The 27,480-nt window shown below is 47.5% G+C and overlaps 1 protein-coding gene across 1 annotated transcript in view; it reads left to right on the top strand.

Annotated features, from left to right (window-relative positions):
• Positions 1-27,480, top strand: part of PPP1CC (protein phosphatase 1 catalytic subunit gamma) — a 246,939-nt gene that overhangs the window by 186,331 nt on the left and 33,128 nt on the right. Inside the window, exon 5 of the mRNA XM_085635867.1 lies at positions 13,735-13,958. Coding sequence (XP_085491993.1) covers positions 13,735-13,958 — 224 coding nt within the window. The remainder of the gene's footprint in view (positions 1-13,734; positions 13,959-27,480) is intronic.

Here is a 27,480-nt window from a genome sequence, read left to right as displayed (position 1 = left end):
ACTAGCTTGAGGTGCAGGCTAGCTGTTAATCTTTCACATTTTCTCTAGCGAATGTCCCTGTGATATCTAGGTGTATCTCACTGAGTAAAAAAAGTAATCTAGAGGAAAAAATCTTTAAAGTAATCTAACAGTAATTTATACTATATTGAAAGATTTACAAACCTGTAACAAAGTCACTTTCATTCAGCTTGCTTATATATAACCTTCCTTGAATGATCAAATACACTTACCTGTGCCAGGCTTGCTTGGTTCTAGGAAATAAATAACATTTATACAAATCAAATTGAGTTCAGTTTTTTGTTTAACTTTTTAAAACTTTATATATTTGCAGCCAATACAGTTATTAAAATATAGAAAATAAATCACAGCAGCATGGAAGCACCGAAAATCGTTAGGTGAACAGGAATTGGCAACAAGACAGCAGTGCAAACACCGTACATATGCAAACTGAGTGATAAAGTGCATTCATCATTCACGTCAAGGACAGGATTGCCGTCGAAGTAGGTCTGTCGAGACATGCTTCGGGCTCGAAGCATGATAAACCAGTCGACATCGAAGCGCCCATCGACATCAATGCAGAGTTCGAAGTCTATCTCCGCCCCCTTTCGAGGGTCCGCATCTAGACACCACAGATCACCCTCAGACCTATCAGAGGTCTACGTCGAGGGCAGAGTCTGTCGAGTATATCGCATGATCATCAGCGGTCGACGTCGAAGGGACCGATGTCGGACTTCGTCCCATAGATCTCCACCGTCCAGAGTCACCTCCACGGTCGTAGTCTTAGATGGTGGCTTCTTCTGGTTCAACGTCAAAGGACAGGCAAGTTATCCCTGCAGAAGGCGTAGGAAGATCCAACGTCTAGATCACGGCTCTCGACATCGAGGGAGACTTCTTCTTCGCCAGGTACAACCATCATTCAAGTTACACCAGAGGGCTCTCCGGTGAGCAAATCACCTATCAACATGTCACCCAGATGGTTAGACAAACCTAATGAGACCTCTAACCATGGGATGCTCAAGACCTCCTGCTAGTAGGTCCCCGATGCGTTCCAGATCTCCATTAAGACGGCGCTCACGCTCAAGGAGCGCTCAAGGTCCCGTCGTTCACATACACCAAGGAGAAGACGGAGGTCTCCTACAACGACCGCATCAACAAGGTCATCGTATAGAGATTATTTTCCTACTATATCTTCAACTCCACCATCCAGGGTTTCCCCTGTTGATATTGGGACATTCAACGAGGTGCTCTGTAGAGATGCCAACAAGTTCAACATAGCCATATCTGTACCTCCTGGTTACTACATCCATAATATTTGGAACTTTACACCATCTGGCTTCGGCAAAGCCTCTGCTGCCTTTGGTTCCAGGATTGTTGGAGCCTGCGATGAAGACTATTTTGACACCTGCCACAGTGGGCTCGGGTCCCTCAAGAATTTCAAAGAAATACAAAGCCGCAGACCAAGATTCCTTGTTTCTGCGGTCTGACCCTCCACCGGATTCCCTTAGTCGCTGCTGCCAGGAAAGCACATTCCAATACTTCTGTCATCTGCTTCTCAAGAGAAGGACAGAAAAAACATGGATTCTTTGGGACGGAGAATGTGTAGTACGTCGATCTGTGATGAGTGGCTAGTGCAGCCGCTCTACTGAGGCGATACGACCAATCTTTATGGGACTCTAACAAGATTCACAGATTACCTAAGGAAGATCAAAAGGATTTCCTAGAGATTGTGCAAGAAGGTGGCCTGGTTGCTGACCAGATCATTAGTACAGCAGCCGATTCTGCAGATTTGGCAGGTCATGGATATGCACATGGCATTTGTTCACGAAGATCAGCATGGCTTCGTTTCACGAATCTAAAACACGATGCTCAAAGAAAGATCGTTAATCTGCCCTTTAATGGATCATCGTCGTTTGGGTCACATGCGGACGACTAAATGGCAAAAATGAGAACTGAGTTGGATACTCAAGGCTGTAGGCCTTAAAGTAGGAATTTTGTTGTCCCTTTCGTCCCTATGACAAATGCTCTTTTCAACAGGTAGGTCAATCCTCTAACTGGTCATCGCAGCACCAGGGTCAAACGCAACAAAGGTCCCAGTTCAAACAACGTAGACCGGGACGTGGCAGAGGCGGTAAACAGCAGTCCGCAGCACCAAAGCAGCCACAGAAGCAATGAGGTGTCTTCCTCCAAAGCTGTTGTCCACTCCAGTGGGAGGAAGCGTTACTTTACATCTGGAGGAGTGGAAACGTATAACATTGTTCAAAATGGCTATCTTCTCAAGTTCAAGACTCCTCCTTCTATGCCTCAGGCATTTCTCACTGCGACCAATGGTTGTTACAAAAGGAGGTAAACATCTTATTGAGCAAGTTTCTTCCTTGTTCAAAAAGAGGCCCCACCACAGAATACAGGCCTATACTGGACTTGAGACTGAGCAAATACATTTGCAGAGAAATTTCGAATGTTGGCACTCCATCAAATTTTCCCACAGCTTCATCAAGGGGATTGGATGTGCTCAATCGATCTACAGGACGCATACTTCCACGTACCAATATCGAGGAAACATCGAAAATTTCTAGTGTCTTTTCAACATTACCAGTATTCAGTTCTCCCGTTCGGGCTCAAATCAGCTCCCCGAACATTCTCCAAATGTAGTAATGTGTGGCCACCTTCCTCCGCAAGCAGAAAATATTCATATCCTTACTTGGACGACTGGCTCCTGAAGAGCTCATCCAACTCTACTGCAGGATCATCTCTCGTGCTGCATTTAGCTTCTCCACAACTTGGGCCTTCACGTCCATTTCAAGAAATCCATACTAAATCAAACCAGATCCATTACCTAGGCTCCTTCCTGGACACCGAAAAAGCAAGCGTGTGTCCGGAGGAGAGTTAGTCATCAGTCCAAGGAAAATGCCTGACCCTTCACACATCTCACGACAGTTCGACAGGTGTCATCACTACTGGGATCAATGGCATTGTGCATCTTTACAGTACCAAACACACAATTACACATGCGTCCACTACAACGTTTGGAGGACCAGTGGATGCAAGTATCAGGGTGCTGGGAGGATCAGATAATTCTCAATCAGCAAAGGACTCTATCTGGTGGTGGATGAAGCAATCGCACCTGAGTCCCTTTCCACCAGGACCCTCCAACCCAGACTTTAGTCATGGACGCTTCTCTCCAGGGTTGGGGTGCTCATATGGGCCCTCTGCAAGTACAAGGTCTATGGTCTGACTCCGAGCAGAGCTACCACATCAACCTGCTAGAGTTGAGAGCCGTACATCCAGCTCTCAAGTCCCTGTTTCAGTTGTTCAAGTCTCGCTCCATTCTAATACAGGCAATACAACGACAATGTATTTGAGCAAACAGGGAGGTACCCGATTAAGAACACTCTCCATAGTCTCAAACCATATGGAACGGGCTTCTAGCGAGAGACCTGTCAATAGTAGCCGTTCATCTACCGGGCTCTTGACTCCCAGGTGGACTTTTTCAGCAGAGACTTTGTCGAAGCCCACGATTGGGTTCTCAACGAAGTCGCTCACAGCATCTTTCGAGAATGGGGAACACCAGACATCGACTTGTTAGCAGTCGCGGTTAACGCAAAATGCCCCGTCTTCTCATCCAGGTTTCCCCAGCAAGGATCTCAAGGGAATGCCCTTTTGATCGAATGGTCTCCAAGCTTACTGTACGCTTTTCCATTGATCCTGTTGATACCAGTGGTAATCAACAAGTTGTACAGGACCAACTCCAGGATGATCCTAATAGCCCTAGAGTGGCCTCGCCAGTGGTGGTTTCCGGACCTCCTTCAACTATCGGAAGTGCTACACAAGAGGTTGCCATGCCGCCGGCATCTCCCTATCCAAACAGGCAGGGAGTATTCCACCCCAACCTGTCCTCCCAGTTGACAGCATGGCTCCTGAAGTCATCCAATATGGACACCTACAATTGAATCCAGACTGTATGGCTATTCTCAAAGTGAAGAACTTCCACGAGGAAATCGTACGCCTTCAAGTGGAAGCTGTTCTTCCTATGGTGTGTGGACAATGGACATGATCCCATCCGGGGTCAGGAACAGGTGATTTTACCCTACTTGCTGCATTTGGCTAGATCTGATCTTCAGTTCACTTCTATCAAAGTTCACCTTGCAGCAATCACAGCCTTTAGGAAGTCCCCCAATCAGACTTTTAGAATCCCGGTGATAAAGGATTTTCTTAAGGGCTTGAAAAAGATCTACCCACCAGTCTGGTCTCCCTCTCCTCCATGTGAGCTTAACATTGTTTTGACAAAGTTGATGGGGGGCTCCTTTCGAGCCTATTAAAGTTTCCTTACAGCATTTAACATGGAAAGTCGCGTTCCTGGTAGCCATTACATCTGCTCGCAGGGTGAGAGATCCAGGCTCTTTGCTGTAAGGAACCTTGTACTGTGTTCCACGCTAACAGTAGTTCTCAGAACACATCCTAGCCTTTTGCCTAAAGTAGTCTCGGACTTTCACATTAACCAGACTATCACTTTACCTACCTTTTTTCCGAATCCTTTGAATCCACTAGAAAGATCTTCATTCCCTAGATCTCAAGAGGGTTCTTAAGTTTTATTTGGACAGAACTAAGACACTGAGGAAATCAGAACATTTGTTTATTAACTATGGTCCTGTAACACAGGTTCTGCAGCTTCCAAAAGAGCCATTTCTAGATGGATAGTTTCTTGTATTCTGTCATACCAATTGGCCAACGTCCCTTCCGGGGAAGCCGAAGGCCCATTCCACTAGGGGAAAAGCTTCTACCACGGCTCTCCTGAGGAATGTCCCCATGGCAGAAATTTGTAGAGCAGCTACATGGCGATCAGTTCATACCTTTACTCGCCACTACTGTTTAGATGCGGACACGCAGGCAGACGCTCAGGTTGGGCAAGCCTCACTGTGCAACTTGCTTGCTAATACTGTAACATGTGTACGTCTACTTAATTCACTGTTTTTTGCTCGTCCGCTCAGAAGTGGGTATGGACTTGCTACTCAATTCAGTGCTTATGACTATTGATGAGTATCCCCTGGAAGAGAAGGAGAAGTTACTTACCTGTAATCCTAGTTCTCTTCCAGGGGTATACTCCTCAGTCATAAGCAACCCTCCCGCCTCCCAGGACGAGCATTAAGTTTACTTGTTCTTGTATCTCTGATGCAGGTTTTTACAGGCTTCTTATACCGTACAAAAGAACTGACCTGTCACCTGTGGTGCATGATGGGAGCAGGGTCTCTAGGAGGTCTTAAAGGCAAAGTGCTCAGGGTCACTGAGGCCTTAAAGGCGAGGTGCCAGTTTCCTTTTCTGTACAGGGATGTTATTGATTTATGCAGCCTTCTTTAGGCTAATTGCCTGCCATTACCTGTTTTATTAGATGAAAATAAGTTTTTTTGCGGAATGCTATGACTACATGGCCTTCTCTTTCATTGTTTATGGGTTATTTTCATACTAGAGAAATACATGTAAATCTGGCTTCTTAGCCTATAGGGTATGTTTATGGCTGCATATTTTCTGTTATACATGTATGTGTATATCTCATACTATGTACTCCTTTTCTACTACATATACATATGTGTTTTTGTATATGCTTCTCCGGGTTCCCGCACGTGGGCGGAGATAATTATCCAGTGTTAGGGTATCTTTCATAGATTCACATGCCTGAATCATTCCCCGTCGTCTGGATGGGAGTCACCGGTAAATAACAAAGCAATGTCTTAGTAGACATAGTAACAGGCCCTAGAGGCCTCAGCTTAGTAAGCTAGCCATGTCCTTATGTAAAAAGGACCAAATTTTGACCAGTAGCCAATCGGCTAGCACCACCCTCTAGAACCCTCCTGGAAGGAGCTCTAGTCCCTCAGATTTTCTACCGCACGTCGTGCTAAGGGAGTCTCCACTAAGCTCTGCTCATTTCTTTTGGATTTCCAGTATTTCTTGCTATAAATTTCTTGGATTTCACCAGGGCTGATACACCAAAGAAGGGGCTCTTTAGATCCTGTGCTTCATGTGGGAAGAAGAGGCTTCACGTCAACTACCAGCATAAGGACTGTCTGTATTGCCTCTATCCGAGCCACAATTCGAAAGAGTGCAAGGTATGTCGTACCATCTAATCTAAAACCTTGAAAGACCGAGAAGGATGCCTTTTAATTTGGCTGCATAGGCTAAAGGACAAGGAATCTGTTGTGTCCTCTGAGGAAAGTGAGGGTTCTTCTATCTCGTCTCACTCCTCACGTAAAAGACCAAGGGTGTCCTCTCCAGGCCCTTCGCCGCAGCCACCTCAAAAGAAGACGCAGAAAGTCTTCAGAGGTCCTGGCCTGGCTCCGCAAGGGATTGCTTCTCCTAAGGCTGTGCCACATACATTCAAAAAACCAGTCTCCACCCCATCGACGACCTCGTCGGCGGTGGCTTCAACGAGAAGACCTCCGTCGACAGCAATTTATGTTACCTCGTCGACGACCCTGTCGACGGTTACTTCCCAATCTATGTCTTCGATGACAACTACTTCATCGTCGACGGCAGGTAAAGCTATCTCGTCGACGCTAGACATTAAAAAAATCATCGTCTATTAAACTGCCGACGAAAGCTCCCTCGTCGACCCCAACATCGTTGTCGACTAGGACTCCGTCGACTAAGCATTCGACGACAACACCGTCGACGACTAGCACAGTCGACGAGACCGTCGCCATCGTCGACGAAGAAACCATCCTCTTCATTATCCTCGTCGCTGACACTGACGACTACCTCGTCGACTACGTCTCACATGCAATTGATACCTGTAACACAGTCTATAGCTCGCCCGTCTACTGATGTAGATTCAGATATACAAAGTACATATGTGCACCTAAAAATAACCAAACGTGCACTGACTCCGGCCCTCACTTCACCCAGTAAGGTCCCAACCTTGCCTCCGACTCACCTTTTTGAAGAGGAGGATTCGGATGACGCCAGTCTCTTTCCTGTGGCGACAAGTCCATCGCAACTTAATGTAAAGTATCAAGATGTCTGACTATGAGGACATGGCCCAGGAATATCAGGAGGTTTCACCGCAGGAATACTTTCAGCCCCCACCTTCCATGGTTTGTCTGCCTGCGGCTCTGGTCACGGACCTCCAATTCCTAATATCTGATTACAAACCACGGTTTCCAACGCCGGCACCTTCCCCGATGCCACCTGGGCCTCCACCATCACGGCCACGACCGCCTCCATTGGTTTTGCAGCCAGAGCCTGTCGCATCGCCACCTCGTCCCACCTCTTGACAACGAGGATGAGGAGGATCCTGAAGGAGAATTTCAGGACATCCAGTCTCACCAGGATGAATGGGGATGATTACATCCTTCCCTGCCCGGTTTCACCTGCCCCTACCGCAGCCGACTCACCGCCAGAAGACATTGGCGGTTTTCGTAATATCATAGAAAGAGCTGCCCAGCGCTTCCAGATTCCCATGCCTTCGCACCAACAAGACTGTTTCCTTAATGATTTTAAAGAACCTTTCAAAAAGTCTGTCCGGGCAATTCCTATAATTGATTACATTTGGGAACAAGGCATAAAGATTATGCAGAACCCTTCATCGGTCCCCCCAGTACTACCACGCCTGGACAAAAAATATATAGCTCCAGACACCGCTCCGGCTTGTCTCACAGGCCATCCAAAGCCGGACTCTGTTATTACTCAGGCTGCACAGAGGTCAAACAACCCAGCTGCTCTGTTGACAGCTCCACCAGATAAGGAGGGTAGAAGACTGGAAAACATAGGCAAACGTTTTTCCTCTGTCAGCCTTGACAGTACGTGCCTCCAACACCCTTGCAATGTTGGGACGTTACAACCGTCCGATGTGGGCGGACATTTCACCATACTTGGCGGACTTGCCAGAGGAATCGAAAGACGACGCAAAAAAGATTTTGCTAGAGGGGGAAGATCTGCCTCTGAACTTATAGACTGTGCAATGGATATTGCTTCGACCGGTTTTAGACAGCTCGCTGGCGCAGCAGTCCTTCGCCGCCAGGCCTGGCTCAAGACAACCTCTTTCAGGCCGGAGGTCCAAACCAAAGTGCTGGATATGCCATATGATCAACTTCTCTTCGGACCTCATTGAGGCATTGCAGGGTATCAAATACTGATACCGCCAGGGCTTTGGGTTCTTTACAATTTTGAACCCTTCCTTTCGTGGTTCAAGAGGGAGAGGTCACACTTCCACTAGGGGGGAGATTTCCAACAACGTTCTTCCTTTTCTTCCTCCCAACAATACCGTCCGCAATACCAGCAGCGACAGCAATCCTCGTACCACAAATCTTCCTTTCGTGGCAAGGGAGGAAGACAAAAGGGCGCCGCTCGGCGGCAATGACTTTCAACTGCAGCCGGCTTCTAACTTCTCTCCACCCTCAAAGATTGGCCGAAAAATCTCCCACTTAGGATCATTCTATCCACTACGGATAGGTGGGTCCTACAATTAGTACAATTCGGCTATTCTCTGGAATTCATACGGATCCCTCCCCAAACTCCTCCCCGCCAAACAACTCTCAAAAACCTACGTCCTTTAATTCTAGAGGTGAAGATTATGCTCCAGAAGGGAGCTATAGTTTTTTTTTTTTTAGTTTCAAAAACCTTTACCATCTCAAAACAATTGTACACAATCACGCCTACAACCTCTCGGGCCGGCTATCATCTACCACATCTACTCGTTATCATCATGTATAGTCACAGCCATTTGTCCAACAACCCGGAGGTCCGGAGGCGATGCATTGCAATCGATTTCACATATCATCCATGCATATGTCCTATCCGTCTAAGGTCCCTATGGCGATGCTGTAGTCTTTGCCACGCTACTACAATGTGCCACTGCTACATAATCAAATTTGTGGAATGAGTGCACATCCTTCTCTCAGGTATTCGTTCTTTCACGACTAACACCTCTTGCGATTACATCAACTCTTACCATTTCCTCTAGCATCAGCCAGCCACACATCAGTACAGCATAACCCCAGCCTACTGTTCCGAACTCTCCGGTGCAGCAGTGGAACCAGCACCACTTGCCTCAAGAGTTCCGTTACACTCAGTCACTGCCTGCGCTGCCAAGTATGCTCTAAACGGGTCCCATATATCCGTGGCTCTACTACTCAATGGTTGTGTCTGCGTATATTGTATTCTGTTACTGACAATATAATTCCGCTATCCACTCCTTAAATTTCAGCGCACGGCCTCTCCCCCACCTACATGCCACCCTCCTTTTCGCCATCAAAAGAGCAATATTCCCAAATTTCCGATGTACCTTGGCTATTCCCATAGTGTACCCCAGGAGCATCACTAGTGGATCAGTCTATTGTGGCGCCCAGCATTGCCACTAGCGCAGTGTGCACCTGCGCCCAATAATCAGACACAGCCGGACATAACCATGCCAGGTGTAAAAACCCAGCTCCTTCCGAGCGGCACCGCTCACATCTGTCGTTATCCGCCAGACGAAATCGCAACTTCCGCACTGGTGTGCAGTATAAACGCTGCAAAAACTTATAGTGAATAATACGTAGTCTGCAGCTGGCCGATATCTGCGAGGTCTGTGCACAACAATACGTCCACTGCGCCTCCGTTATGTCTCTTCCCAGGTCCTCACTCCACTGTCCAAGCGCTCTGCATGCTCCACTCCCACTTTGCTCCCTAATGCTGCGATACAGGTGCGATACTAGGTGTCTGCCGTCCGCAGACGTAAGTAAGACTCGCAGAGGCTGTACTACACCAGGTTCCTCTGGGAACTTTGGTAAGATATCTTGGAGCCCCTGCCTCAACCGAAGATAATAAAAGACTTCCAGCGGAGTAGGCTGACCCCCCTGAAACCACTGTTCTCTCGTTTTGAACCGCCCATTCAGGAATAAATCGCCCCAGCTGCAGATCCGCCGCCTAGTGCACATCCCCTGGAACCCTCTTTCTTGCAATAATGACAACTCCGGGTAGTAAACTAGTGGCAAGGTCGGTGCATATAAGAACTGAAGCGCCACCTTACGAAGAATCCGCTGCCACGCATCTATCGTGCAAGTCACTGTAGTAGCCGGCGTCTCAATCGCACTAACCGGGCCGTGAATAATGCCGCGCAGTGGCAGCGGTCTAGCTATCCAGTCCTCCACAGCCACCTGTGGCATGAATGGAGTGGGCACAAACCAGTGGTATGCAAACTGAGCTTGGGCACTCAGGTAGTAGGTTAAAAGGGAGCTATAGAGTTCCCCCAAGCCAACGGGGAAAAGGGTTTTACTCCCGCTTCTTCCTCCGAAAAAATGGACCTATATAGAGACCTATATTGGACTTGAGGGATCTCAAGTTTCTGAAAAGTCGTTTCGTATGATCACCATTCAGGAGGGTTTACATCTACTCAATGCGAACGACTACATGGTGTCGTTTAGACCTACAAGACGCCTATTTTCATATACCAATACACCGCAACCACAGAAAATTCCTGCGATTCATGGTGGCGGGCAGGCATTACCAGTTTCGGGTTCTGCCATTTGGACTCAAATCGGCACCATGTATTTTCACCAAATGTCTAGCTCCAGTGGCTGCACACCTACGCCATTACCATCACCAAGTCTTCCCATATCTAGACGAATGGCTTATCAAGTCTCCATCTCTAGAAGGCGCGACAAGGTCTTCCAACACCCGTCTTAATCTTTTTGATTCACTGGGACTAACTCTCAACCAAGGCAAGTCTGTCCTGCAGCCGGATCAGCGCATGCAATTTCTGGGAGCTACTCTAGACACTATACGGAGCAAAGCATTCCCATCACAGGAACGCAAGGACAAACTTCAGTGTTTGGCGCTCCGGATAATGTCCAGAAAGACGCTGTCAGTGCGTCTCTTCAAAACCCTACTCGGGATGATGTCGTCTTGCATCCTATTAGTCCCGCATTGCCGTCTTCGGATGCGACCCCTTCAGGAAGCACTGTCGGATCAGTGGATCCAGTGTACAGGGTCCTTCGACATCATCCAGGTGACCCGGTGATCAAACAAGCTCTACGATTGTGGGTTTTCCCCCAGAACCTCTCAAGGCTTGCCTTTCTTGCTGCTCCTCATTTAATCACCACGGACGCCTCCTTAGAGGGCTGGGGGGGGCTTTCCTTCAAGAACTGCAGATAAGCGGAAAGTGGTCCCCTTCAGAGAAGATGCTTCATATCCATCTTCTAAAACTACGTGCAGTATCTGGCTCTGGTAGCCTTCCTTCCAAGAATCAAAAACTCCATAGTGCTTGTCCGGACAGACAACACCACAACAATGCACTATCTGAACAAACGAGGACTAACTCGGTCGCTGACACTTTCGCGCGAGTCGCAAAAGATTTGGAACTGGCTGCTCCGTCACAACATCTCTCTCCGAGCAGATTATGTTCCTGGCGCCCACAACGTGTTGGCAGATTATCTCAGCAGGAGACAGGCAGTCTGCCACGAGTCGGAGCTGGATCAACTAGTTCTCAGCAACATATTTGCTCAATGGGGCACCCCTCTGCTGGACCTCTTCGCCACTCAGCAGAACGCAAGATGCCAACACTTTGCAAGCTGGCATCCCCAACCAGGGTCTCTGGGGAATGCCTTTTCGATCGCATGGTGCAACGTCTTTGCGTACGCAGTTTCCCCTGATTCCCAGGGTACTAAGGAAGATGAAAGCGGAACCCCGCACTCTTATATTAATAGCTCCAGCTTGGCCACGCCAACATTGGTTCACGGAACTTCACCTCCTTTCCCTGGAACCTCCAATCATATTGAAGCCTTTTCCATCTCTTCTAACGCTCAACAATCAGCAGGTTCAACATCCGGATCCAGCATCTCTCAGGTTATCAGCATGGCTCCTGAGTTCAGAGAGTTTCAGGGCTTAGACATCCCTCCAGACTGCAGACAAATTCTTGCTCGAGCAGATAGTACCAACAAAACGTATTCACTCAAATGGAAGATTCTGTATCTGGTGTAAAACAGGTTGCACCCTTTTTCTTCCACCCCGGAGCAAGTCGTGCCGTACCTCCTGCATCTGGCAAAATCTGGTCTTGCTCATGCCTCCATTAAGGTCCACTTAGCAGCAATATCGCGCTTCAGGAGATCCTCTTCAGGTCCATCATTATGGTCTCATAGACTCATTAAGCAATTCCTTAAAGGACTGTTTCGAACATTTCCTCCAGTAAAGCCTGTCCGCCGGCTTGGCATCACAATACAGTTTTGGCTCAACTAATGAAACACCCGTTCAAACCAATCCACAGAGCTGACCTTAAGTATGTCTCCTGGAAGGTTACGCTCCTGCTGGCCCTTACCTCGGCGAGGCGAGTGGGGGAGCTCCAAGCGTTCTCCATCCAAAGCCCATTCCTTCAGTTCAAACAGGATAGGGTCCTTCTCTGCACAAATCCAGCGTTTATTCCTAAAGTTCCATCTCAGTTCCACCTTAATGAACCTGTTCTGCGCTCATTCTTCTCGAATCCTCAAACGGTGGCAGAGAACTCTACATACCTTGGATATTAAGCGCTGCCTAAAGTTTTACATTGAGAGAATGAAATCATTTCGTAAGTCTAATCAACTCTTCGTAGCATACAGTAGGCCTCGAAGGGCTACCGCTCACAAAACAGAGCATTTCCCGCTGGATTTCTTCAGCCATCACCTTCTGTCCTCAAACGGCAGGACGTCCGCTGCGATCAACAGTTCGTGCCCATTCCACAAGAGCCATGTCTACCTCCATGGCACTGTTTTCAGGGGTGCCCATTGGAGACATGTGTAGAGCGGCCACATGGAACACGCCGCATACATTCACCAAGCATTACTGCCTGGACACGGAGATCATGAAGGATGCCGCAGTGGGTCAAGCGGTACTCCGTCTCCTCTTTCAATAGAGGTGAGCCCTTTTTCTTTCATCCCACCATCCTTGCCTTGCAGCGCACATTTCGCACTAATGTATACATTGGCTGTGTCATTGCTTTCTAGTGCGGTTTTCTTTTTCACATGGATATGTTATTACCTAGTGACTGTATATTTACTGTACATTTCGAAATGTGCTTATCATTGCTTACTACTCTGATTCAGGCATGTGAATCTATGAAACATACCCTAATACTGGATAAGGAACGCGTTACTGTAACTGCGGTTATCCAGTATTGGTATCTTTCATAGATTCACATGCAACCCACCCGCCTCCCCTGGAAGGGCTCTTTTGGATCTCTCAATGATACAACTACTTAGCACTGTACTTACGAAAATCTGAGGGACTAGAGCTCCTTCCAGGAGGGTTCTAGAGGGTGGTGCTAGCTGATTGGCTACTGGCCAAAATTTGGTCCTTTTTACAGGAGGACATGGATAGCTTACTAAGCTGAGGCCTCTAGGGCCTGTTACTATATATGTCTACTAAGACATTGCTTTGTTGTTTACCGGTGACTCCCATCCCGACGACGGGGAATGATTCAGGCATGTGAGTCTATGGAAGATACCAATACTGGATAACCGCAGTTACAGGTAAGTAATGAGTTCCTTCAGTGCTTATGACGGAGTATACCCCTGGAAGAGAACTAGGATTACAAGTAACTTATCCATCTAGTCTTTAAGGTATTTGTTCCTGTTGCTCTGCACATGGTTTTCATGAACAAAAACTAAGATTGGGGATTTACATATGGCTTTATGGAAGAATTACTCCAACATAAGAATTGACACGTTTCCTAGTTTGAAAAAGGAAGATTCTCCAACTGAACCATGCTTTTTATTAATTTTTTTTTTTTTTTCACAGGCCTTTCGCCAGATCTTCAGTCTATGGAACAGATAAGGCGGATTATGCGTCCTACTGATGTTCCAGATCAGGGTCTCCTGTGTGATCTGTTGTGGTCTGATCCTGACAAAGATGTGCTGGGATGGGGAGAGAATGACCGGGGAGTTTCCTTCACTTTTGGAGCTGAAGTTGTTGCAAAATTTCTCCATAAACATGACTTGGATCTTATATGCAGAGCTCACCAGGTAAGTGTAATGTTCCTCATCCTAGCTGATTATTTACAGAATAACCATGTTTATATTGCCAGATAGCAGTTGGATTTCTTCAATCCTTCCTAATGGGTTTCCTTGTTATCACATTGTCTGATTTAAATTCCAGAATGCTTCATAACTTTAATGTTTTAAATCATTTTACTCCAATTGTGGAACAAAAGTACAATTATAGAAACTATCAACCCTGTGGATATTGACAGAATAAAAATAGGCAGAGGTGCAATCTGGGAGGGAAACCGTGAATAAGAGGTGGTTCAGCATCCTAGGTTCATTGATATCAAATGTATAAGACGCCAGAAAATCTAACCTGTAGGGAAGGTATGATTTTCGTTTATAAAGTTTTACATAGTGTGAACGTGACCCAAAGGTATCGGAGTGCTTTACATGAGCACCAGTTAAGTTAGACTGACAATTTTTGATAGTAAGATATAGTGATTTGCCCAGAATCACAGGAAGTTGAGCTTCCCTGATGACTCTAACCTGGTTGACCAGCTTGGAGGTCGACCCCCTCTTGCCATTTTCACATCCCCTCCACAACGTTGTGGAGGAAATGTTAACCAAATATTTTCAAGGGATTCCTAAATGTAGGTAGCTGTTGTGCTTAAGGGCATTCTACTGATTTGAAATTAACAAATCTAACTCCTGCTTTCTTTTCTACAGTTCTAGGAGGATTCAACATGTTTGTTCTAAACTTTGCCTAGCGCAGTAAGATGTGGCTTCATGTAGCTTCAGATGTTAGACTGAATTTGAAAGTCAAACATTAGAACAGCACTACCTGTGCGCCAGGTCCCAGAACACTTACTACTGTGCCATCTATACCTAGATGTGAAATATGGTGTATCTGTAGTTAAGGTTTTCTTTCAGGGTATTTTTCATTTATCTTAAACACTGTATTTTCCAATCGGGGGATTCTGAAGCACTTTTTACAAGAGATCTAAAACTTTGCTTTAGAAAAGGCACATTTAAAAAAAAAAAAAAAACATTTATTGCATTTACTTAGTAGCTTGATCGATGCCACACATTGACATAGTATTTTGACAGTATGAGGACACTTTTTTTTTGTGCCTTCCTACCAAGTTAGAGGAAGCCTTGATTTATCTCATGAACTTGTTTAACCAACTAAAAGCATTAAAACATGCAAAGCAACGTCTGTTCAGGACATACTTAAACACTATTTAAGGCCCTTTCCATTCAAAGTCTACAACCATTCCTTTTGGGTTTTAATTATGGTGTCTGCCATACCATTTAAGTCAGACTATTTCACTGAATCTTCTGAACCTGGGGTAAAACATAAGCTTGTGAGGAGAGTCTGGCAAGGAAAATTGAGACAATAGGGTGACTCAAGCACTGGTTCATCAACAGATTTATGCTGAAGAGTAGCTGGTCAGGGTCCCCCAGGCACACTAGTAAATGCATTTGTTAAGGTGAGTAAAAACATGAATCCGACTGACTTTCGCTATAGGTTTGTAAGTTCGCCAAGAGAACTTTCCAGCCTGCTACTATGAGGTACCTCCACAGCCCTCTGGCTGCTTCCCGCCTAAGAGCTCCTGCCTTGCCCGTCCCCACTTAAGCGTCGTTCTGCACCAATGAGCTTCATTGGGTAATAGCGGAGCTTTTCAGTATATGGCCATGAGCCTATATGGGATCAGTAATGCCAAATCAATTAACCTAACTTTAGCCCTAGATGTTTTCAGGTGTTTGAATAGCCCTAGCAAGGCGTCCTCTGGGGGTGCACACCCCATACTCCCAGCCGCCAACATGTCCCATATCTGCCCTCCAGTTGCTGACATCAGGGGCATTTGGAGGGGATCCAGACAGGCCCTCTGAAGAATATTGTGAGGAATATATTGGACTTTAACTTTCTGTGACACTTTCCTGGATAGTTGAGATCACTCACTTTTTGTTGGGTCTTTGCCCACATCCCCCTCCCAGCATCTGGGAGTCATGCGTGCTCTATGCTAGAGTGCAAACAAACCAGTTGATGAGCCTGCTCCTTCTACCCATTATGGTATAGCGTTTGTATTAAAGGGTGTTGGTCAGTAATGACACGTCTGTAATGCCGCACAGGTTCTCCATTGCAGCCAACAAATTGCCATTAGCCAAAAAATGGCCTACTGGGAGCCCATGCTACTCTTGTAAGCTATTGTAGGGCAATAGTACTCCATCTCAAAGTATGCCAAGCATGTTAAAGCCCAGATGCCCAATTCTCCACTCACACCTTGCCCTTTATAAAACCCAATTTGAATTCAATTGACAGCTCACTGCACGCTTAATTAACACATTTGTGTTAATTTTCTTTAAAAAGCTGTTGTCATATCTATATCGCTTGGCACCTAGAGCTGCTAACTTTAAAACCGGGGTGCCAGGTTCCAATCTATGCCTCTGCTCCACATTGGATTCTGGGCAAATCACTTTAATCTCCACGTACCAAAACAAAGTGTAAAGTTGTCTAATTCAGTTGTAAAGCTCTCGAATACCCTGGGCACAGGTTTGTGTTAATATAAAACCCAAACCAAGCTGGAAGACTAGCACTGCTCCTTTAAGGAAGGGCATTCAACCACTATTCCATTAGTGTTGGTTGTAGCGCTTTTTTGTGGCTCCTGGCAACAGGATGTTGAAGCATTGAACTCCAGCTTTTTGGGTTTTTTCCCTGCTAAACTTTTTTTTTACTTTATGTCTAAGATGAAGTTTTTCGCAGACCTATTTTGTCCAGCACTTTTTATGAAGTGTCATTTGTGTGGAAGAAATAAAAGGCTGTCTGATCCTCATGCAGCCTGTATTGTTAATCCACTGAATTCTCCCAGAAGAGTACACACACTGCAGGAAGAAACCAGTGAGGACCTATAGAGCAAGGGGAATAAAAATAAAGTAAAACCTAAGGAGGACTATCGCGCTTGGAGTGTACTTAAGGAGCGTCTAGAAAACATTGAATATGGGCTTCCTCTACCACTGATCATTCTACCTTCTCTAAAGCTCCTCAAATGTTTTGAAATAAACAATCTATATGCACAAGTTGAGTGCTTAATCTTTCGAAATCGGAGTTGCGCAGAATGGGCTTAAATATTCCAGTTAACTGATCATCAGCTCCTTAATCTTCTCCAGACTGCAACATCAGTCCTTAAGTATCTCCTGTACAAGGTTCCAGTTTTTACTTCACCTGTTCGGTTTACAACTACTACAACTGTCCGGGCAATCTCTTCCTGTAACTTACTGTTTTTTTAAAGCACATTCATTCTGAATGGTATCTTTGCTAAAAAGGTCAACATCGGATGATGGAAGTCTGAGTTGCCCCTTGACATGCGAACCTAGGACATGAGAGCAAAACGTTATCTCAAGTGGATGATTTAGCTCACTGCCACCACGTCTAGCAAAAAGGTTCATCCCAAGGAGCTCGATGAGTCTCATTCCTCATGCTTCATTATTTTTCAAGACTCCATTCTGAACCCTAAATGCACACCTCGTACAAGATCATGTTCACGGTCTTAGTCAGCATTTGCATCGCAGATTTGTAGAAACTCCGCATACTTTATATCAAACTTTGCATGGGGAAAATGGCTAAACCCATTAACTACGAAAGTTCAGCTCAACTGCTACTAAATTTAGCATTTCAATGCCAACACAACTGGCTTCAATCTGTCTTTTTTTTTTTTTTTTTTTTTTTAGACTTTTACTACCTTTTGTCCTGTCTATTGTAACTTGCAATAGAGCTTTTTCTAATACCTGCTTCTACAATCTCTGCTTTGGCTCATTTATTGAAAAGATCCAAATAACCGGATTTGTTCCCCCAATGACCCTTCTTCCCCTTCCCAAACTGTCAGTGTCCGCTGCAAGGAAATTGCATGTTAAGGCTCCATTCTCAACTGTACCTCTGTCCACAAATCTAGAAAGTTCAAGAAAATATATGGAACTTCAGAAATGGTCTACTTGTGCTACTGTCTTCCTAGGAGGTAATGATGGATCCTTATCTGATTCATTACAATACTTCAGTGAGATTCTCATGACTGGACTTTCAATAAGTGTTTGATAAAGGAATGGTGGAGTTGATTCCTAATCAATGCTGCTGCTGATTCTAGCACCAACTGGAGGGCAAACCCAATATACCCTTGAGGGCTTAGGCGGATAAATTGATAAGGTGAAAATGCCAACAAGGGATTTTGTTCGTAACAAAGTAATTACTTGTTAGATTTCTTAGCCAATTGCTGATTCTAGTCACTTGCGACAGTTGCCATGCAACATAATTCCTGATGTGATCTTGCTGGCCTTTCAGCCTAAAGCCCAACAAAGGGTGCTAAACGTTACTTTTCCTGTGACATTTTTGGTTTTCTGACTGAGTTGGAAACTCTTAAGGCTGTTGGCCTGGAAGAGTAAAATTCAGAACTCCTTCCAAATTCTTTCAACTTTTTCAACTGGGGGTGTCGTACTTCTATTCTAATTGAAACTTCAGAGAATTATTAGCCAACAAAGTCAATAAAAGAAGAGGCTCCAACATGGGCAAGATTGAATTAAACTCTCTCTGTATTATCTGAGGGGTCATCCGGGATCAGTGCTACTTGAAGGGCCCTCAGAATTGTACCCCAAGCTGCTGAAATGGGAAACCTTCGAAGCCCCATGGGGTCTTCCCTTAGTAATGAGACCGCCTCAGCCATGGCCCAATTTAACATGGAATTAGCCCATGCTGTAAGTGAAGGGGTGGGTTCTGCTGCTTTCAAGCGGCGAGTGACAAGCCTTTTAGTCGCCACCAGACCCAGGTCAAAAAAATCTAGAGGTAGTCCTTTGTTTGTTCCTGGGAAATATGCCTGTTATGCAACCCACCCATGTGTTCGGCAACACCCTATCAATGCTGATATTCAATAATTTAATCACTCATACCAGTAGCCTAACCGCCTGGGGCGTGACCACGACATATGCAAGAAGTCTGCCTCCACCATGTTACACCGCAGACAACAGGCATCCGTTCTTTTAAAATACCTATTTTATCTGGGGATAAATACGCTCTGAACTATATAGAATTGAATGAGTCTAAACTTTGCATTTCTAGGGATTTGTCTAGGGCTATTCAGCAATATTCCCCACTCTTTGGGCGTGTACGGTCTCGTCGGGTCTGCTCATTTGTTATGCAAAGACGTTAAGTCAACTACAGTATGAGCCGATAGAGTCCGTAAACCATTTCATAAGATGTGGTCCTGTGCCCAAAACATGTTTTTGCAGCGTGAATCTTTCTGGATTCACTATGCTGTTCATTATTCCGCGATCTTGTGGTTGGGTCCGGATTCGTAGTCTTTTGTTTTTTGGGGTTTTTTTTTCTCGTAGCACAGGTGGGCGTCGACGTCCCATTTGGTGTACCTCTCGTGACGTCGGCGCGCTTCCTGCGCCATCTTCAGATTCTTTTTTCCGCCGTTGGGTCTGGATCGTCATCGAAGCTCCAGAGTTGAACGAAGGAAAAGATAAATACGTGAGTTTCATCGAAGGAGAAAGTATTCAAGACTACAGAGAAGAACATACAGCTGGGACGACGAAGGTGGAGTTCCACGGAAACTTCGAAGCCCATTGGAAAATGCGCACTCACTGAGCGCAATGGACAAGACACCATTCAAATTCTGCCGTAACTGCCACCACAAATACGCGCAGAAGGATCAGCATCCAGTCTACAACCTTTGCCTGCCGATCGACCACATGAGCAAGGATTGCAACGCCTGCGCCGTCTACACGCTGAAGACGCTCCGAGTGAGAAAGGCAGAGAAGAGCCAACTTTCACATGGAAGGCAAGGGTAAGGCCCCGTCGCTGTACGAGCTGGGCCTCTCCACCAATGATGAGGACAACATCGCCGGAGGACCCGACGTCTTCACGGTCGCAGAGACCGATAAGAAAATGCCTGACAAGGTAGGAGACTTCGAGTACGAAAGCCCCGAAAGGGCCCCGAAAACCTGAGTGACTCTCGAAAAACAGAGAAAGTCCTCGAACACCGGCGCCAAAAATTTCGACGACCGCAAGTGGATCCAAGGACGAAAGGCCCGGCGGATCCTTCGAGAAGGACTCCCAGGTGCCGAAGCCCGCCGAAAAGCAGGGTTCGTCGAAGCAGGGCCTCTAGGTGAGCCGCCCGACTACTAAGGAAAAGGCTGCGTCGACGCAAGCTCCGTCAAAGATCAGCGCTCGACGCCGATCCCGCCTCCGAAATGGAGAAGAAAAAGAGAAGGCTCGAAGTGGAGATGGAGAGTATCCTTCTGAGGAAGGAGTTCGACGAAAAAATGACCGTGCAAGATCCCAGTAAGGCCGCCAACCGAGGTCGTCTAGGTCGAGGAACAGGAGGACTTCAACACCGAAGATCTGTCGATCCTGAAGAGGAGGAAGCCTACTATGAGGGAGAAGAAGACGAGCAGCAGTCTATCTACGGCTCGGCGCCGTCGATGACTTAGGAGATGGAATGGCAAGACTTCTACGCCGAAAGTCCCGAAGAGCCCGTGGAGACATATCCTTCGAGGCCTTCGCCGCCAGACGACATTGGAGCATACAACATGGTAGTCGGGAGCGCAGCAGCGGCCTTTGGGGTGAAATTGGACGAGGAGAAGCAGAAAGCAGAACACTGCTCCCCATCCAGACTAGGAGCCAGTTCCTCCCCATGCTCCAAAGCGTGATGAACCAAGGGAAGGAGGCATTCAAGGAGCCTGGAACTTGCAGATCCATCACTCCAAGAACTGAAAAGTACAAGCACTCTTCACAGGATCCTCCATATATCAAGGGATCAGTCACAGCTGACTCAATCATTGCTTCCACGGCCAGGAAGGGCCAATGTGCCGGCTACCTCAGGGCCGCCTCCCGACAAGGAGAGCAGAAGAATGGACCTCACCGGGAGGAAGGTGGAGAGAAATGCGGCCATGCACTGGCGCATGGCCAACTCCAATGCCCTTCTGAACAGGCACCAACACTGGGACGAGATGGGAGACCTAATTAAGCATCTCCCAGAGCAGTACAGAGCTTCCCATCTGGTCGAGGAAGGCAAAAGCATTTCTAACGCATGCATTAAGACGGCATTGGATGGGGCAGAGACATCTAGCAGGCTGATGGCTATTGGTATCATGGAGAAGAGGCAAGCCTGGCTCCGAATTTCTGTCTTCAAACAGGAGGTCCAGAATAACATACTGAACACACCATTCAACGGTGCGACGCTGTTCGGTGCCACGGTGGACGAAAAACTCTCCCAGCTGAAGAAGGAAAATGAAACGGCTAGGTTCATGGGGGCCCTGCAATTCAGAGGGATGCGAAGAGGCACCACAGCTCGGAGACCCTTCGGAAGGGGAGGAAACCAGCCGGGAACGTCACACCAGACTTTCCAGCAAGGACAGCAGAGTGAAGGTCACAGCCAGCAGGGCCAGCAGAAGCAGAACTGGCAGTACCAACCTCTGGGCCAGTCCTTTCGCGGGAGGGGAAACTGACGTGGACAGAGAAGAGGGGGAGACCAACCCTCCTCAAAGTGACTTCCATCGAAAGAAAAGGCTCACCCTCAGGATACCCCAGGGGGTGAAGCGCATAGTGAACACAGTAGGGGGGGATTCACAAACCAAACGCCTACGAGCATGCAACACCAGTAGGCGGAAGACTAAAACTTTACCTTCAACAATGGCAAAAAATAACATCAGACAAATGGATTCTGAACGTCATACAGTACGGGTACTGTATAGAGCTAGAGGAAAGGCCTCCAAACAAGAAATCAAAAAGAAGGCAACGCTCCGGGCAGGAGCTTGCTCAACTCAAAGGACTCTGCAACTGCTCCAAAAGAAGGCCATAGAACCGGTGCCATACAGAGAAATCAACATGGGAGTGTACTCAAACTACTTCCTGGTCCCAAAGGTGGACGAAACACTAAGACCCATCCTGGATCTACGGTTCCTAAACAGATTCATAAAAACTCAGATTCAAAATGACATCGCTGCAAGAAGTGCTGCCCCAGTTACGAGGAGGAGACTTCATGTCCACGGTGGATCTCAAAGATGCCTACCTGCACATCCCGATGAACGGTCGACACAAGAACCTGGTAAGGTTCACCGTCAACAAGGATCACTACCAATTCACAACCCTGGCATTCGGCCTCAAGTCCGCACCAAGGGTGTTCACAAAATGCCTGGCAGCGGTAGCAGCATACCTTCGGAGGGAAGGGATCCATGTATACCCTTACCTGGACGACTGGCTCATCAAAGCAAGTACTCACGACAAGTGCGAGGAACACGCAGAAATGGTGACAAATACACTAACAAGTCTAGGGTTCTCGATTCACTGGGGAAAATCATCAATGGAACCAGAACAGGAAGATCTTCCTGGGGGCACAGATCAACACCATAAACAAGTCATGCCCAGCAACAGGAGAACAGAAGCCCTGCTGAAGGAGACAAGTCTCCCCCCAGAAGGGGCGAGCTCTGACAGTGAGAACGGCGAGCAAGATTATGGGGATGATGGCGTCGTGCATACACCTAGTCCCCAATGTACGCCTACACATGAGACCATTCCAAGAATGGCTGCAACAACAATGGTCACAAGCAAACGGAAGTTGGGAGGATCTAGTGGTTGTAACGCACGCAGTGCAGGAAGAGAACATGGTGGAACAGGGAAAACATCACAACAGGGAAACCCTTGACACCTCCAAACCCAACTGTGACCATCACCACAGACACATCCCAGAGGGGATGGGGTGCACACATGAACAAGCTCAGTGAGAGGTCTCTGGACTCCCAACGGATGCGGTCAAACACATCAACTACCTGGAATTGAAGACCGTACTGCTAGCCCTGAAGGCTTTCCAGAGGCAGCTGTACAACCAAAGAGTGTTGATACAAACAGACAATACTACGACGATTTTCTACATCAACAAGCGGGGAGGAACGCAATCGTTCCCCCTATCCAAACTGGCTCTGGAGATGGGCAAGCCCACTGAAAATAGACCTGCTGGCCATACATCTTCCAGGAAAGGACAATGTGGAAGCGGACTGGCTCAGCAGGCAGACTTCGGCATCCCACGAGTGGGAGCTAAATGGATGGGAAACGCAAAAACTATTCCGAAGGTGGGGGAAACCTACAATAGACCTATTTGCAACACGCCAGAATGCAAAATGCCAAAACTTCGCATCCAGACAACCAGAAAAACAATCCCTGGGGAATGCCCTATGGATAAGCTGGTCAAAAACATTTGCCTACGCTTTTCCACCAATACCACTGATGCACAGGGTACTCAACAAATGCAGGACAAGCAACATGACGCTGATCCTAGTAGCACCACAGTGGGCAAGACAAACGTGGTACTCTCAGATAGTGGAGATGGCAGAGGGCCCTCCACACAAATTCAAAAAAATCAAAGACTTACACTCCATGCAGAACGGAGAGGTTCTACACCCAGAGCCAGAGAGCCTCAGTCTAGCGGCGTGGCTCCTGAGGACCTAGAGTTCACACACCTTAAGGTACCTCGAAGCACTATGCGAGTGCTGCGTGAGGCTAGGAGGCCAACGACACGGAAATGCTATGGAGAAAAATGTAAAAGGTTTACTATTTGGTGCACCAGAAATAAACTGCAAAACAAAATGACCAAGGAATCAACGGTGCTTGGATACCTCACACACCTACTGAAATCTAATCTATGCTCGTCGTCACTAAGAGTCCACCTAGTGGCGATTGTAGCATACACACGAGGGGAGACGGGAGGAAGTTTCTTTACCTCTCTGGTAGTAAAGAGATTCCTCAAGGGAGCTAAAAGATTAGCACCACCGAAAAGAATGCCGCCGCCGGCATGGAACCTCAATTTAGTCCTGACTGAACTCATGAAGGCGCCCTTTGAGCCCATACACAAAGCCTCACTACAAATGCGGAGCATGAAAACAGCCTTCCTGGTAGCAATAACATCGCTACGCAGGGTAAGCGAACTGCAGGCGTTAACACTACAGGAGCCCTACATACAGATCCACAAGGACAGTCGTCATGAGGACGGACCCACACTTCATGCCAAAGGTGGTGTACGCTTTCCAAATGAACCAGACCATTCAAATACCAAGTTTCTTCCAAAACCCGACAACTAGCGCAGAGAGGGCACTTCACACTCTCTACACCAGAAGGGCGGTGATGCACTACATAGAGAACTAAGGAACATAGGAAAACCAGTTTTTCGTGTCATTCGCTACCAGTTTCCTGGGTAGACCAGTGACCAAGGGCACCATCGCACGATGGATCGCGCTAACAATACAATTCTGCCACAGGCAGGCAGGACAAGAACTATCGGAGGGGGCACAGGCACACTCCACAAGGAAGAAGGGGGCAACAATTGCCTTTCTGGCAAACACGCCCATTCAGGACATATGCCTGGCGGCAACCTGGGCTTCAGTGCACACTTTCACTAGGCACTACTGCGTGGACATACAGATGAACAAGGAAGCACAAGTAGGACAGAAGGTGCTCCAACATATATTCAACGACCAACACTCATCTTCCACCCAGCCGCCACAAAAATAGCAAACCGCTACAAAGTCTATGCACAGCATTGTGAATCCAGAAAGATTCACGCTGCAAAACGAATAGTTTCTTACTTGTCGGCGTAGTTTTGCAGCTTGAAGATCTTTCTGGATTCACTAGCGGACCCACCCACCTCCGCCAGAAAGATGAGGCAGGAGAGCAAGGTGGAATAAAGTCAGGTTGAGAAGAATAAAATACTGAAAAGAGACTTGGAGAATAAACGAGACTAAAACCGCCTGGGGTTCAAAAAAAAAAGACAAAAGAACAAAACGGAAAAAAGAACCAGACTATGGCGCACCCAAGGTGGGACTTCCGCAGGAAGCGCGCCGACGTCACGAGAGGTACACCAAATTGTGGGACGTCGACTCCCACCTGGGCTACGAAAAAACAAAAAAAACAAGACTACGAATCCGGACCCAACCACAAGATCGCGGAATAATGCACAGCATAGTGAATCCAGAAAGATCTTCAAGCTGCAAAACTACACCGACCGGTAAACTATTCGATATATTGCAATAATAGGTGTCGGGGTTCTTGCAATATGTCACCCCACTGGATAAGGTGGTTATCCAGGAGGTAAGATTTAGGAATTGCCCTGGAGGGATGCCTTCCTCCTCTGTGAAAGAGGAATGGCTGCAACTCTCCCTCCATAAATAGGTCCCCAAGGGTGTGTCAGCATCCCACCAAACTGTGTCGTAGCAGTGACCCCGCCTTCCCCTGAAGGCATTCCTAGAATTGGTATTGTGGGTGCATATGGTGTATGTCTGGTAAGCTGCAGGGCCCTATTAACACTTCTGAGCTACCTGCACCAGGTGTGGGAGAAGTTTGTTCGGTCTAGTGCATGGGTGGAAAATGAAGTCTGTCCAATGTGTATGGGGACCCTCCTTCCACTATCAAGGTGGAGTTCCTCCTTCCATTTTGCAACCCATTATACTTGGGATGTCGGGTAATAAATTCTATGTTGGGCAAAGCCAATCCACCCTGTGCCAAATCAGAGAAATTAGTGAACCTCCTTTTACCTCTAACCTCCTCTGCCTAAAACTGCCTTGGTTGTCTTGTTTAAAGTAATCTTCTTGTAAGTAAGGCTATGTTACCTTTTGTCATAGTAGCAAACGTATTTAGCGAGTTTATCAAGGTTCGAGGCATGTGGGCTGCTGAATTCATATCTGTGCATAGATCGCCGCCTAGTGTTGGGTCCGGATGATTGCACATTGTTGTCCTGGAAGAGTCTTCGAAGTATCCGGAGATGGGTGACTCCTCCCCTGGACCACAGTGCGCATGGGCATCCTCTCCATCCCCAGATTGTTTTTTTCCGCCATTGGGTTCGGATGCAACTATCTTAGCTCAACTTCGGAATACTTAGTTTTAGGCCAAAAGGCCTATAGTTTTCGTCGGTACAGTTACCGTTCGGTGTCGACTACTAGTTCTAGTGCTCCACACCCTCTTCCAACTTTCGGACCGAATTGGTCCAAACTTCGACGCTCGATCGACGATGGAATCGAGGACTCCGTTCAAGAGGTGTCCGTTGTGCCACGCCAAGTACCCTCATATCGACGTCCACCCAGTCTGTAATAAATGTCTCTCGCCGGATCACGACGAAACGAAATGCATGGCCTGCGCGAGGTTCCGATCCAAAGACTCTGCGGAACCGACGGGCCTCGAGGCGCAGCAGGCAGCGCCCGCACCCACCAATATATTCAGCACCGAGGACGAGGACGCCGAGAGCGTGGAAGAAATAGTCTCTAGCCCCGCTTCACAGCATGGTTCCCAAAAGGACGACTATGACGAAGTGCTCTTTCGACGTGAAGAAGCAGTCGACGAGGTAGGGGACTTCGACGAAGCCTATGGGGCCGAAGAAGACAGCTCTTCCGAAGAGCTAGGCCAATCCGTCGACTGAGGCCGAAACTGTACATCGTCGTCGGGCTCCGGTCGTGGGATCGCCTTCGGGCCTTACCCAAGACCTAATACATGGTTCCTCGGCCCCGCCTTCCGGCCCGGCATCGAACACTCTGCAAGAGCCACTATTACCAAAGACGACCGGGTTGTTAAACCCAAACACATCCATCGCTCCAGTCCCTTCAAAATCGAAAGTGAAACTGGTGGTGGTCGGATCAAAGGTGTCGAAACAGTCCTCTGCCCCGGCGCCGAAAAAAGTCGTCTGCTCCGAACGCGTACGGAGAGACTTCGGCGCCGAGCTCACCGCAGCAGACTCGGTCGACGCACAGAAGAAGCGTGCCCTCGGGCACCACAAGGCGCCGACACCGAAGCCCGTAACCTCCGCAGTCAAGATGGCCGCCTCGGCTACGTCGACGCCTAAAGCACCAATGCCGAATAAGTCCTCGACTACGTCGACTGTCGATGCATCCCTTCAGACCAGTGACCCCCTTCCGACAAAGTCGGGGTCGGCCTCGACGCCTACTACCAAGATGCCCACCAAACCACCATCTCAGTTTGCTGTGCAGCAGGTCTCTGCATCTCTACAACGCATCCGTGACCGGGTAGCCCTCCACTCTACCTCTGGTCCCGACACTACCTCACCCTGTAGAGTGCACTCGGAGCCCGCCAACATTACATTTGGGCTGGCACCGAAACTATTTCAGATTCGGACACGTGTCCTACACACACAGTCCACCACCACTGGCCTAACAGAACAAGATTCTTCGGGCCACAATTTATCGACGCAGACACTGGCAGGTTAATGCTCCACAAGCGCAAAATAACGCAAGTCAGGGAAGAGGTGCCATACAAAATTCCTCTTAAACGCAAGTTACCGGCGGAGCAGGAACCAGTGCTACAAGAACACTTCCATCCCCTCCACTTAGATCCGCAGTCCTTTTCTCCTACCCTTTCTGAATCGGACCCGATGCAGGAATATGGTGGAGACGATACCATCTACCCCGGGGACGCAGATCCCGATGAACCACTACAAGACCCTGATCAGGCGTGGGATGACCCCACAGACCAAAGTATCGCGCCACATACTCAGGATGCGCAACTCTACAACATTAA

This window comes from Triturus cristatus, chromosome 11 (assembly GCF_964204655.1).
Source record: "Triturus cristatus chromosome 11, aTriCri1.1, whole genome shotgun sequence".
Classification (NCBI taxonomy): Eukaryota; Metazoa; Chordata; class Amphibia; order Caudata; family Salamandridae; genus Triturus; species Triturus cristatus.
This window is presented reverse-complemented; position numbering and strand designations above follow the sequence as displayed.